Below are 13,036 nucleotides of genomic sequence, written 5' to 3'. Positions count from 1 at the left end.
CCTCCCATTCATTTTGGCGTCACTTTGACAGCAAATAACTTTACATCTGAGGCGTTTAAAGACTCCATTTTTCCATTATTTATTTCTAAAGATCCACAACAATGTATAAAGGGCTCCATTACCCTTCTATGTTACATTATGGCCCCGTAGAAACAGTTTTTGTAAAAATAGGCTAACGATTGCGTCATAACCACTGGACTCTCTGTCGCACAGTAAAGAAATTACAGTACAGACAGGAGGAGAAGCTCGCAGGCAATTAACTTAATATGGCGTACTGGCGTTACATTTTAAAATACTATACAAAATAATTAATCAGGATACTTACTCCTGCTCACTCACGCCAAAGAACTCCCTGCTCAAGCTCACTGTCTCTGCAAGATTAATGATGGCAGTTTGCACGCACAGCCACTAGAAGATTTAAATCTTTCAGACAGGTTGCTGACGTCATCAAGCTTAGTTCGAGTCTGCGCGTCAGAAACGGAAGTGCTAAAAATTGCTTAAAATGGGCTTCACTTGTCTCAATTGAATTCCAATGGGGTCGCTGTGTCCATTTTTTTTTTGACTGTCTATGGTTCCAAAGGGGTCGCTGTGTCCATTTCTTTTACTGTCTATGGTTGAATCCAATGGGGTCGCTGTTTCCATTTCTTTAACTGTCTATGGAAGCACCCCAGGAAGTAGAAATTAGAATAGGAAGTGTTTAATGATCATTTCCGGGCAACGTTCATGGTCAAATCGAATCCAACATGGCTGCTCACATGTCCAGATTAAGAGGCTGGAGCCGAGCGCAGAGGTTTGATCTAATGCACTAATTATTGACGTATCGAAAGGAAGAGCGTTACATGTGTAGAGGCGTAGCAGCATGTTTGCACTGACTTTATAAAATAATATATTTTATATTCTCTGTTAACTTTGTCAAATCGTTTGTTATAGCGATAATACACATGTGAGAAACTTCAGAATCTCGCGTGCTTTCCCTATGTGTTGACAGCATAATCTGTCGCCGGTGTGGATAAGCTATTATTATTTGTTATAGTTTAACTGTTTTGTCGTGTGTTTAATGTTGAGATGTCTGTAGAAACAGTAAGTACAGTGAGTTTGTGTTTACTGCAGGTTTGGCGTCGCAGTATGTCGTCAGTACAGCAGCGGCGGCCCGTACCCCAATGTGTCCCTGTCCACACCGCTCACCGGGATCCCCAAACCGGTCTTTGCCTCCGTGGACGGACACGAGAAATACGAGACTAAAATCACCACCTTAGAAAACGGACTCAGAGTTGCATCTCAGAACAAATTTGGTCAATTCTGTACAGTTGGAAGTGAGTACAACATGTGTAACATGTACTATGTTGTTAGATTCAAATGAGCTGAACCAGACACGGATGGTTTGATTAATTCAATCTGCTTGTTTTTAGTTCTAGTAAACTCAGGCTCACGTCATGAAGCAAAATATCCCAGCGGAATTGCACACTTTTTGGAAAAGCTTTCATTTTCTGTAAGTCAGTTAATGTTCATGAGTTGGATTGCATGATTGTTCTACTTTCTGCTTTGACACAGTTTTTCTGCTTTAAATGCAATAAACCAATCTGAGTCTGATTGGTTCTTTCGATTTAAGTCCACAGCCCAGTTTGAAAGTAAAGATGATATTCTTCTAACACTTGAGAGGCATGGAGGCATATGTGACTGCCAAACATCCAGGTCCGGAGACTTTTTATTTTATTTTATTTTTTTTATTCTTTTCCATTTGATTCCGCATGTTTTATTGTTTCTTATCATGTACAGGGACACAACGATGTATGCAGTTTCAGCTGAAGTGAATGGTCTGGATACTGTCGTGAACCTCCTGTCAGATGCGGTTCTACAGCCTCGTTTACTAGGTTAGCATCTCAAACACAAATGTTTCAATGTATCTTTAATGAATCTTTGAAACCGTTAAAAGATATATGACAGGTTGAAATGTTGGAATAATTAAAATAGTTAAAAAAAATATATTATATATATATATATATAATTTATTCCAGGCTTTTAGTGTCACTTGATCCTTCAGGAATTATTCAGATATGCTGATTTGATTCTTAAGAAATGTTTATTATCAGTGTTAAAAGCAGTTTTGCTGCTGTATAATATATTTTTAGAAATCGTGATACACTACTATTCAAAGGTTTCGGGTATGTGAGAGAGAGCGGGAAAAGGTTGAATTTTATAATGTTACAAAATATTTATATTTCAAATGAATGCTGTTATTTTTACTCAACATTCTCATCAAAGATTGCTGAAAAAAATGTATAAATGTATCATTAGCATTAAAAGTCTTCAAAAAACTTTACAAAATGATTATATTTCTGACTTGTATGCACCTCATGTCTTCAGATGAGGAGATTGAGATGACCAGAATGGCTGTTCGGTTTGAGTTGGAGGATCTGAACATGAGACCCGACCCGGAGCCTTTACTAACAGAAATGATTCATGCTGTGAGTATGACTTCATACTTTGCTGTAGGTTATTGAAATGAGCTTCTAAGTCTTCTTTGATGGTCTCGTCAATATTTAGGCCGCATACAGGGGCAACACCGTGGGCCTACCTCGCTTCTGCCCTCCTGAAAATGTCGAGAAGATCGACAGGAAGCTGCTTCATAAGTACCTTCAGAGCTATTACTGTCCGCAGCGCATGGTGCTGGCTGGGGTTGGGATTGAACACGAGCAGCTTGTTCAGTGTGCCAGGAAGTATCTCCTAAATGTTAAACCAGTATGGGGCGCGAGCACACCTGCCAACGTCGACAAGTCTGTAGCACAATACACGGGTGGCATTGTTAAGGTGAACACATTTTTTAAGGCCAGCAAACATCATTTGGTTTTTTAAAGATTCCTAAGTGACTTCAGCTGAGCTGCTTGTCTCATGTCAGATGGTGAAGGACATGTCCGATGTGAGTTTGGGTCCAACACCCATCCCTGAACTAACACACATCATGATTGGGCTGGAGAGCTGCTCCTTTTTGGTTCGTTACACATCTCAGTCCGTCAAATCAGTACAGTTTCACACTTGCTGATAACGGTTGTGTGCTGACGCAAGTCTGTGAATTATAGGAGGATGACTTCATCCCCTTTGCAGTCCTCAATATGATGATGGGAGGTGGAGGATCCTTCTCTGCCGGAGGGCCTGGAAAAGGCATGTTCACCCGTCTCTACCTAAATGTGCTCAACAGGTGTGCCGTCATCTCTTTACGCTCCGAAATGCCACTGTTATTAATGTAGTGAACCGCTTACAGCCATTTTTGTCAATTGTACAGACATCACTGGATGTACAATGCTACTTCGTACCACCACAGCTATGAAGACAGTGGTCTGCTGTGTATCCATGCAAGTGCAGACCCCAGACAGGTACTGTAGTTAGGTTTATTTTGTAAATATGACTACCATACACTGCATTATTTTATTTATTTATTTATTTTCTTTTAGGTGCGAGAAATGGTGGAGATCATTACAAGGGAGTTTATTCAGATGACTGGGACAGCAGGAGAAGTAAGACCTTCCTTTTGGCCTTCTTTTGTTTATCGACCCTCGTCACATTTCTGGGGTTCTCCGAAGTGAACTACAACATGCATTTTTTTTTTTTTTTCGAGTTCGCAGTCAAAATCACATACAAAAAGGGTGTGTGTAAATCTTAGTCTTAATTCACCCTTCCACAAATTAAATCCAGGTCTTAAATCGGAGTTAAAGGTATGAAATTTAGGAAGTCTTTGCATTAAATGTTGCATGCACTGCTTAAAAAAAGTATATTTTTTCCCGTTCCAATCTAAACGTCTTTAAGTCAAGCTACGATTACTTGATGTAAATTTCTCGTTTCTAAGACATGCAAAATGAGTTCGATGAAAACAAGAACAAACATCTCTCAATAAGGCATTTATTTTAAACACAAATTAACTTAATATTGATCAATTTCTCATTAAATTTAAATATTTGCACAAGAAATCAAGACCTTTTTGCAAGATGTTCATAAAGTACAGTAAAAGTTATTTCCATATCCGAGTGGTTGCGAGCAGAGCTATTCAAGCCTTCATAAAACCTGCACAAACCCTGTGAAATCCACCATAGGATTTCCATGACTTTCCAATAGAGGAAACCGATATTAAGAGCTTGATTACAGTGTTCAGAACACAGAGAGATGTCAAATTTAAATGTGTATTACATTTTTTTTTTTTTTAATGAAAAAATGTTCTAGATGTACAATGTTAATAGCTGTGATCATGCGTCATCACAGTCTGAAAAGGTTCTCCTAGTGAATCTGTTGCATTCATAATCTGAAATCTCTCACTTGTGCAGATGGAGCTAGAGAGAGCCAAGACACAACTGAAATCCATGCTCATGATGAACCTGGAGTCACGACCGGTCATCTTTGAAGATGTAGGTCGACAAGTACTTGCGACAGACAAGAGGAAGCTGCCCCATGAGCTGTGTGAGCTCATCAGTAAGTATTGATGGTACTGCAGAGTATAAAGCCTGTATGAAAGCAAAATACTTAATACACAACCTTTCAAAAGTTTGAGCAAATCAGCATATTAGAATGATTTCTGAAGGAGCATGCAACACTGAAGACTGGAGTGTAATGACTGTACATATTTAATATGGTATATCAGTATCATACCATTCACTAGATTTTTCTTGGAGACGTCTGTTTGGTAAAAATATTAAATAACATGCTATTTCTCTCTCCACTTTTCTTTGTTTTAGATAACGTTACAGCCAGTGACATCAAGAGAGTTACAAGGAAGATGCTGCGTAGTAAGCCTGCGGTAGCAGCGCTGGGAGATCTGACCGAGCTGCCCTCGTATGAGGACATTCAGGCCGCTCTCTCTAGCAAAGACGGACGTCTGCCTCGCATGTATCGCCTGTTCCGATAGGGGACAGACAGCTGGCACCATCTAGAGGCAAAAAATGAGGACACCCCTAACAAATATTCTCTTGATGGAATTTAAGTGCAATGCTTCGAAGGACTGTGGTTGCATTTCCTCTATAAAGTGTTTAAAACATGACTTTAGTTCACTCAAACATTGTCATCATTTACTCAGCCTCATGTCATTCCAGAACTGTAGGACTTCCTACTGTGGAATAACAGAAGATATTTTAAACGAATAGTTTTTTGTCTGTACAAAGTAACTCAGAGGGCTCTAACGGGCTCGGTTCTTCCAAATATCTTTTTTTTTTCTGTTGCATAGAAGAAAGAAAGGTTTGTAATGACACGAGGCTGGTGCGTAAATGAGAATTTTCATATTTGGGTGGCAAATTCTTTTACATTTTAACAGCTTGGTGATGACTAAGTTTAGTTTTACACACCAGTGCATTATTTCACATTTCTATCTTAATTGGCTCAACTTTTAGTGCACTTTTCCATGTCATTTGTTCCCATTTCTACATTGTTGTTCATAGGCTGTGCTTTTCTGTGTAAAACTGGGCAAACCTAAATGGTATTCTGCACCATATTTTCCCCACAAATGTCTGAAATGATCCCTTGATATAAAAAAAACAACAACCTTGATCTAATATCTGAACAAAATGACACTGACTGTCTTATCTACCACTCAGCCTAGCAGCAAATACCTAGTGTATATAAAGATAAACTCCTTTTCTCTTGCTGAATCACTGTCAACATGAACACTTTCTTTTTCCAAATGTCTGTTTGGCCGTTTGTGTTGGATTATGCTACAATAATATATTTATTCCCTTGTACTTCATCAGTACAAGTGTACTGTTATATATTTCCATTACTCTTAAGATATTTCCACTGCCTAATAAGATGATGACAATGCTTGAACATTCATGAGCAAAAACCTTTGTGTTCCCTTAAAAGAATGAAAAGTTTGAGCCTTTGTATTATTTGTTTTCATGTACGATTTGAATATAGAGAAACCGTTTCCTTGGTTTATGTTTGAATCCCAAAATATATTTGGTTCAAAATGTGTAATTGAAACAAACTCTTCAAACACTTCAAGTGTGAGTTTTAATATTACTTTACATAGTAAACGAACATTTATAACAGGCTATTGTTTGGTTTTAAACAGCAGAATGTATTTGAAGTCACTGAGGCAGTCATGAGAACGATCGCAGGCACTTTCAGCACAAATAGAACTGAAATTCATGATGTGAATGCGTGACTTAATGTTACAGCACAGTCGATGAGATCCATGCACAAGCAAGCAATACCAATACTATGGACCGTTCCTGTCCCCATACATATATCACACTTGACATCAAGTAAGCTGAATTAGATTGGATATGTTAAGGAAGTAAACTCAAGTATAGTCTGTGCCTCCTCACTTAAGATTCTGCACACAGTTTAACCCAAGGTCAGCCTCTCAACATGATCCCACACTGACCTATCAATGTCAGTCCATAAATAAAAACTGGTAATGATGCTACAGTACAGTTCCCTTTTATAAAGGAGTACAACTGTTAGCACATTGTTAGCTAACTTTTTAAAAATGAGACCCAGGAGCCAATTAAACGAGCAGGATCAGCTACCTGGTACTGGTATGTGTTTACAGTATCAGTTAATGGTTTAGCAAGGCAATGAAACAATCATTTGAAACCATAAACAGAACAGAACCTTTTGGCTTGCAAGTTAAATACCAGAATATGAAATAATACAAAAAATGAATTAGGAATAGCAGATGTACAGTACAGTTAACAATTTACTCTGGTCAGTATAATTTATAGATTTATATCATGTTGTATAGTTCCATCATTAGCTGCTAAACGTCCAGCGGAAGTCTGTTAGTCCCTGGACTGTGCACTTGACATCTCTAGCACGGAGTTATCCTTTGGTCCCGAAAGTCCAGCTTTCTAAGTCAGTACCTTGGTGTTTGAAATGATCCATTTGATCACCCTACTGCTCTCACAAGCTGCTCCCTGATCAGGATATGGTGCAAACCGTGCTGTTATTCTGGTTTTTCATAGCTGCCTCTCTCTTTTTCAGCTCCCTGGTGATTCTCCTTCGGATTCCTTCTAGATACAGGCTTCTGTCAAACTGGCCAGCACCCAAAGGAATGCTGGGGAGGATAACGCACTGATTTAATGGTTTCTCAAACCTCCATGAAACATAAACAGACCTCAAAGCAGTACATTTTATTTTGTGAATTGACGAAAAGCTTGGAACAAAATGTACAAGTGTTAAAATCACCGTAAACAGATGCTTACTTATCTCTGCCTGGACGAAGTTTGACCTGAAACATCCCAATGACAGGCCGGTGATCTGATGTCTTAATGGACGAGCAAGATGCATACTTGACCACTTTAATGTCATCTGCTTGTCTGTTTCGATAAAGGATCCGATCCTGTCAACAAATGAGGAAAGATCAACGACTGTACTAAAGGGTATATAGTGATACACATGCAATTAGCAAGAAAGCCTACTGTATATGAGGGTGTTCTCTGCTTTGTGGTGGTGTCATAGACGTCACAACCGATGTCAAACTTGTACGTAGGAGGAAACTGAATAGCTGCTTCCTGAAACCCCTTAAAAATGGAACCTATAAATGCACAAACGCAGATTCTTCCTGTTAAAGTACTTAGATTTAATACATTTTTCTTGAAAGGAGCATAAATACTGTATGAATTACACAGGAATGTAATTTTGCATCTAACTTGCCTTCTTTCATCTCTTTCAACAGCTGGTCATGTTGTAATAGTGGGCTCATATCTGCACCCACACCTCCATTCAGAATGGCCTCCACCTCTCCTCTGGCTTTATTTAGGCGGAAGTTAAAATCTCCAAACCAGAAAACTTCGTCAAAACGGGTTGTGACATCAGCTGAGAATAAACAAGAAATATGCTCATTAGCAAGAAAAGTTACAGTCTAAATATGACAGATGCAGAAACACTCACATGTTGTGGAGCGGTAAGGGTTGGTATCAGGAAGGTTTCTAGGAAGTGCCAAAGCTTCTATGATTTTGTTGTAATCTAAGATCCTCTCATATACTTTAGAATCTCCAGCTGAAACAAACCAAAAGATTGTTGGGGTGGGTTTATTTATAGTTGGGTATAAATGGAATGCCATAGCCATTATAAACATTTATTCAAACGCCCTTTATATAACTGGGTGGTTTCCCTTTAGACTTGTTTAACATTTTCATGAAAAATTCCACTTACAGGTGAAATGGGACGTAATGAAGAGGAAGGATGTCCCAAAGAAAGTGAAGCCGATACCCACAGCTCCTTTAGTCTTAATTTGAGAAATAATTCTGGTTGTGACTGTAGCATGTTCCACCTCTGTAGCAGCAGAAATAGACCAACTTTATATTATATTGTATAATAAAAAAAAGTTTGGGGTCTGTGGGATTTTTTTACAAATAAATTAATAATTATTTTCAGCAAGGTAAATTAAAGAAATCAAACATTCATTAAAAGTGACAGTTAGGATTATATATTGTCACAAAATATCCATTTCAAATAAATGCTGTTCCTTTGAACTGCTAATATCATTATTAATTCAACACTGATATAATTAAGGTTTCTTGAGCGGCAAATTAGCATAATAGAATGATTTCTGAAGGATCGTTTGACGCTGAAGCCTGGAGTAATGTCTGCTGAAAATTCAGCTTTTCCATCACAAGAATAAATTACATTTTAAAATTACAAAAAAAAATGTTATTTTCAATTTTAGTAATATTTCACAACATTGCTGTTTTATTGTATTTTTGATCAAACAAATGCAGTCTTAATGAGCTTAAGATTCTTCTTTCAGAAGATTCAAAAAATCTTACTGACCCCAAACTTTTGAATGGTAATGCATAACATATTAATTTGGAGAAGGAAAACAAAACAAGCTTTACCTGAACAGAACCATATGAGATCTCTCCTGACAAATATAGTGAGGTAGAGAACGCCATGGGCTGCTGCATACAGCATCACGTAATACGGCCCGAGAGTTTCCTGCAGGCGGATCTCCCACTCCCTCCTGTGGAAAACATGAAGAGACTAAATGAGTAAATGTGCTGAGTATCAGAAGAAGACAACATAAAAATGCTGTGAAAAGCAAGGCAATGTCTTACCTATCCGGACACCCTTCCTGAACTCCTATAACGTAGACGTCCTGTGCAAAGTCTGTGTCGGCGGGGAGCAGCAGATCATCTAGGTTGTACGGAAGACCCTGAGACCAAGAGTGAAAGCTTAGGCTACTGCAGCTATGCACGCAACATTAGAAATAACAGTATTGTTCCCCACCTTCTCTCCCTGCATGTTCCATGTGGCGACGTAGATACCGAGCCGTCTCTCTGGGAAGTAGCGGTCTAGCTCTTCTGCCCCCAGCAAGGCACCGTTACCCAAAACACTGCCCTCCAGAAAGCTCCTAAAACCATAAGCAAGGACATTTTGAGGAAAACAGTGGCTAAATAAGACCAAAAGATTTGGGAAATGCTCCTTCTAACATCTGTCGCACAATGTATTCTTAATAGCAAGCAGATAACTGCATTATTTCATGAAGACAGAACAATTTTAAACTATCAGTCACAGGATGAAAGTAATTATTGGCTGATTTTTACAATGGTCTTGTGTGAGCCCATTGGCCATTCATATCTCGTGTCAACCTCAAGTAGAACATGAATGTTTGTTCTCCTGATGCAGTTTGTCAGTTGCTGAACTAGCATCTCACTGATCCATTAATCTCTTTTGCATTCGCACTGCTTCACCCTTCCTCTTCAATCTCTCTATAGACATTAATGATGGTCTACTTCCTTCTGAAACATAACATTTTAATTGTATCATGCATTCACACAAAAATGCTCACATGCTCACAGCGAAAAGGCTTAAACGCTTAGGACTCTTTAAGAGGTAATCGAGAAGCCACATCAGCCCGTGATCATGAGATGTTCAAGCTGAAGTTCTGAGATCTGCTGAGTGATCGCTTTCGAAGAAAAGAAGAAGCTTCTCACCTGTTCCTCACATCCCGGGGTCTGATGGGGTTCAGAACGCTATAGGTTGACTTCATGGAATGGACAGAGGCACTGTCCGACACCATGGTGTCCAACAGCCGGCTGTCGCTCAGATTCCTCTGAAGCCTCTCCGACCGCCCCCTTCTCCCCACCGCACTGTAATCCAGACAATCCCTGTCAATCCGATTAGTTGTCCTTAAGGACGTGGAGGCTGCGCTGTTCTCCAGAGGAGGATATGTGCCACTGGGCTGCAGTGGGGACAGAATAATTCGGGACGGTTTCAAACGCTCTTTATGTGGATCGCTACGCTCATTTTCAGTCTCGGAGAAGCTACAGGTCCTGATCCTGAACGGCGGTGTCTCCATGGGTGGGAGATCAAGGGGACGTCCGGATGCAAGGCTTTGGCCATTTGACGAGGTGTCTTCTTTCAGCGAATCGGTGGAAGAGCCTGTCTCTCCCGGGTCGGTGAGACTCTCCTGGCTGTTCCTCAATCTTCTCCCCCTCGCCTTCTCTTCAAATGAGATGTTTTTTCCCCCCATTCCCAATCCCACGGGCTTCGGCAGAGAGGGAGGTTGAGGATGTAATGAACTAAGCTTGGCGTCTTTGTTATGCTCATCCTGAAGTAGACTGGTACCTTCATATGGCTTCTTGATGTCTTTGAGCTCCTCCTTGTTGCTATTCTCTGTCCTCAGGTTTACACTCAGAACAGTAATATCTGTTTTACAAGCTGGCTCTCCTGACTGGAGATCTGTGGGGTTAAACGGGACGATGCTGTCTCCATGCTCACTCATCCTATTGCCAGACTTGGTTTTAGATGTAAACAAGTCCCATGGTACTCAGATGATTACATCCTGTGGAGACAGCAAGAAGATTATTTTGAGGACTTCTGATTAATATGTCAATAGTCTAAGATGCAATGTTGTTTAAAATATAAAAAGTGAAAATACAAAGATGAGATTAGCCATTTAAAGTTGGCTAGCAAACGTTCTTATTTTGGTATAACAATAGATTTTTGCTATCTGCCAATGCACTAAAATAAAAATATTATTAAAATACTATCTAGAAAAATTGATTTTTTGTTATTGTGTAATTAAGTTGTTTATGCCCCTCTATTTAAGCATTTGCTAAATGCATAAATATAAATGTTAATGCAATTGTGTACAGAAAATATAAATCTTCTTCTACCCAATATTAAAAATATTAGAGAAAACCTTCAGATCAATATCAATAACAACAAATTATATACATATTGTCCCATATCAGCTTTACTTGGAATACTTCATTAGAAAACAAGAAAGATAACATACATCTTGTAAATCTTTATCATTTATTCCTTCGACCCCATAGCGCAGTTGGGTTTGGAAAATAAAAATAAAAAAATGGGTTCAATTTGGAAATTCTCAGTTTGATAAATGGACTAAATAATGAACACGTTTAAGTAAAACTCAACTAAAACACAAACCTGGTGATAAAAGGAAGAATGCTTTGCAGAAACACAAAAACAATTAGTTTCAGTCCTACGTTAAGCTTTAGTAAATCATCGACGGATAAATAATAAATTAAACATCTAACAAAATCTAAATTTAGCAAAAGACATCTATTAAACAGGCCTCGCAAATGAACAATATTATCAACAACAATCATCAGGCTACAATTAGCAACATTACCGTACAAACAGTAAAAATAAAAACATAACTATTATTAAAAATAAGCTCCAATCAAAGGCGAACTAAGCCTGAAATGTATTCTGATTAGTGATTCCAGATGACTGAAATCTGTTCCTCAAAGCGATGTTAAACTCTGTCATGCGATGGCCACATATATGTTAGCTACCGCTACACTCAAACTGTAGCGTTCTTCCCTTTGCATAATATAAATATACATATGTGTGAAGCATAAAATGACATATTTTGAGGGTGAAGCAGCTCTCCGTTACCTCCAGTTCGCTGAAGAAGCAAACTTTCCTGACTTCCTTAGCAACGCAAGACAACCATCAACAACTCCACAAGAGGGTGAGCAGGCCGCCAGCAGCAGCGCTTCATGAAACAGCGCCCCCTCGCGGTTTGATCGCTTTCGTATTTTTCGACAAATAAGTGGTCGGTTTACAGAACTATCGGCGTACCATTCGGTACTGTGGAAACCAAGCGTAATGTTTTACAAATCAGCCACTGAAAATCCTGTACTGATTATTGTGAAAGACATGTCGTGTGTGTGTGTGAATATAGAAGTAAATCTTCTGATCATTACACTGACCTACAATAATATCTTTAATTATTATTGGATTATTTTTCTCACCATTTAAATAACAGCATTCCTACAGTAAAGTGTGGAGGTGGTAATATCCTATAATAGGGGTGTTTCTCTGCAGAAAAGAATGCAGCATTTGAAAGGATAGAAGGAAAATAGAATACAGTCACATTCTTGAGGAAAATCTGCTGCCCTCTGTCAGAAAGTTGTCAGAGAAAGTCAAGAAGAGGGGTTAAACTTACAAACATGACAATGACCTAAAGTACACAGCAAAGCTGACCAGACAGTGGCTGAAGGAGAAAAGGTGAATGTCCTTGCATGGCCTATAGTCAGAGCCCAGACTTAAAATCAGTGGAACGACTAGAAGCCTGCAGTCCACAAACACTGAACTGAACTCGATCAGTTCTGCAAAAAAAAGAGTGGGCAAATATGGAAAAGTCTAGATGTGCAAATAAAGACAAATCCCAAATGACTTAAGGCTGTAATTAAAGTAAAAGGTGGTTCAATTAAACACTGATGCAAGGGGGTGATCCTTTTTTCTAACTCATTGATCCTTTTTTTTTTTTTTGACATGTTGGTGTTATATTTTCAATTGTTGCACTGAGTAAATACAACTGGATCAAACAAAATCTCAATCCATCTTCATTTCAGGCTGCGAAGCAACAAAGTGGCATTATTTTAAATGGGGGTGATTCTTTTATATGCCCAATATATAAAGTAGCCATTCTGGCAAGGCGTTATATGACAAGTAAAAAATAAATTATAACTAATGAAATAAGGTTACTAACAGTCTTAATAGGTGGTAGTTCATCTTAAGTGTTTATATAAACCTATGACCTATCAAATTAATCAAATTAAATTCAAATTAATGA

General features: G+C 38.7%; 2 protein-coding genes across 2 annotated transcripts; one reads left to right on the top strand and one right to left on the bottom strand.

Annotated features, from left to right (window-relative positions):
- The first annotated feature begins 743 nt into the window (after positions 1 to 743).
- On the top strand, positions 744 to 5,902 carry LOC113079538 (mitochondrial-processing peptidase subunit alpha-like). The gene is made up of 13 exons (XM_026251775.1): positions 744 to 790; positions 1,111 to 1,313; positions 1,410 to 1,489; positions 1,610 to 1,692; positions 1,777 to 1,871; positions 2,365 to 2,465; positions 2,545 to 2,808; positions 2,897 to 2,989; positions 3,078 to 3,196; positions 3,281 to 3,371; positions 3,450 to 3,512; positions 4,314 to 4,458; positions 4,722 to 5,902. Exons 1-13 carry the CDS (start codon positions 744 to 746, stop codon positions 4,889 to 4,891), a joined length of 1,554 nt encoding a protein of 517 aa, XP_026107560.1. The 3' UTR covers positions 4,892 to 5,902.
- Positions 5,903 to 5,974: 72 nt separating this feature from the next.
- On the bottom strand, positions 5,975 to 11,952 carry LOC113079462 (72 kDa inositol polyphosphate 5-phosphatase-like). Its single transcript, XM_026251728.1, has 11 exons — positions 11,854 to 11,952; positions 9,918 to 10,768; positions 9,211 to 9,334; positions 9,039 to 9,136; positions 8,820 to 8,944; positions 8,137 to 8,256; positions 7,873 to 7,980; positions 7,636 to 7,797; positions 7,401 to 7,516; positions 7,185 to 7,321; positions 5,975 to 7,036 (listed from the first exon to the last, which is right to left on the bottom strand). Exons 2-11 carry the CDS (start codon positions 10,706 to 10,708, stop codon positions 6,901 to 6,903), a joined length of 1,917 nt encoding a protein of 638 aa, XP_026107513.1. The 5' UTR covers positions 10,709 to 10,768; positions 11,854 to 11,952; the 3' UTR covers positions 5,975 to 6,900.
- Positions 11,953 to 13,036: the final 1,084 nt, after the last annotated feature.

This window comes from Carassius auratus, chromosome 5 (genome assembly GCF_003368295.1).
Source record: "Carassius auratus strain Wakin chromosome 5, ASM336829v1, whole genome shotgun sequence".
Lineage (NCBI taxonomy): Eukaryota > Metazoa > Chordata > Actinopteri > Cypriniformes > Cyprinidae > Carassius > Carassius auratus.
Note: the sequence above shows the minus strand (reverse complement) of the source record. Positions and strands in the feature narration are given on the sequence as shown.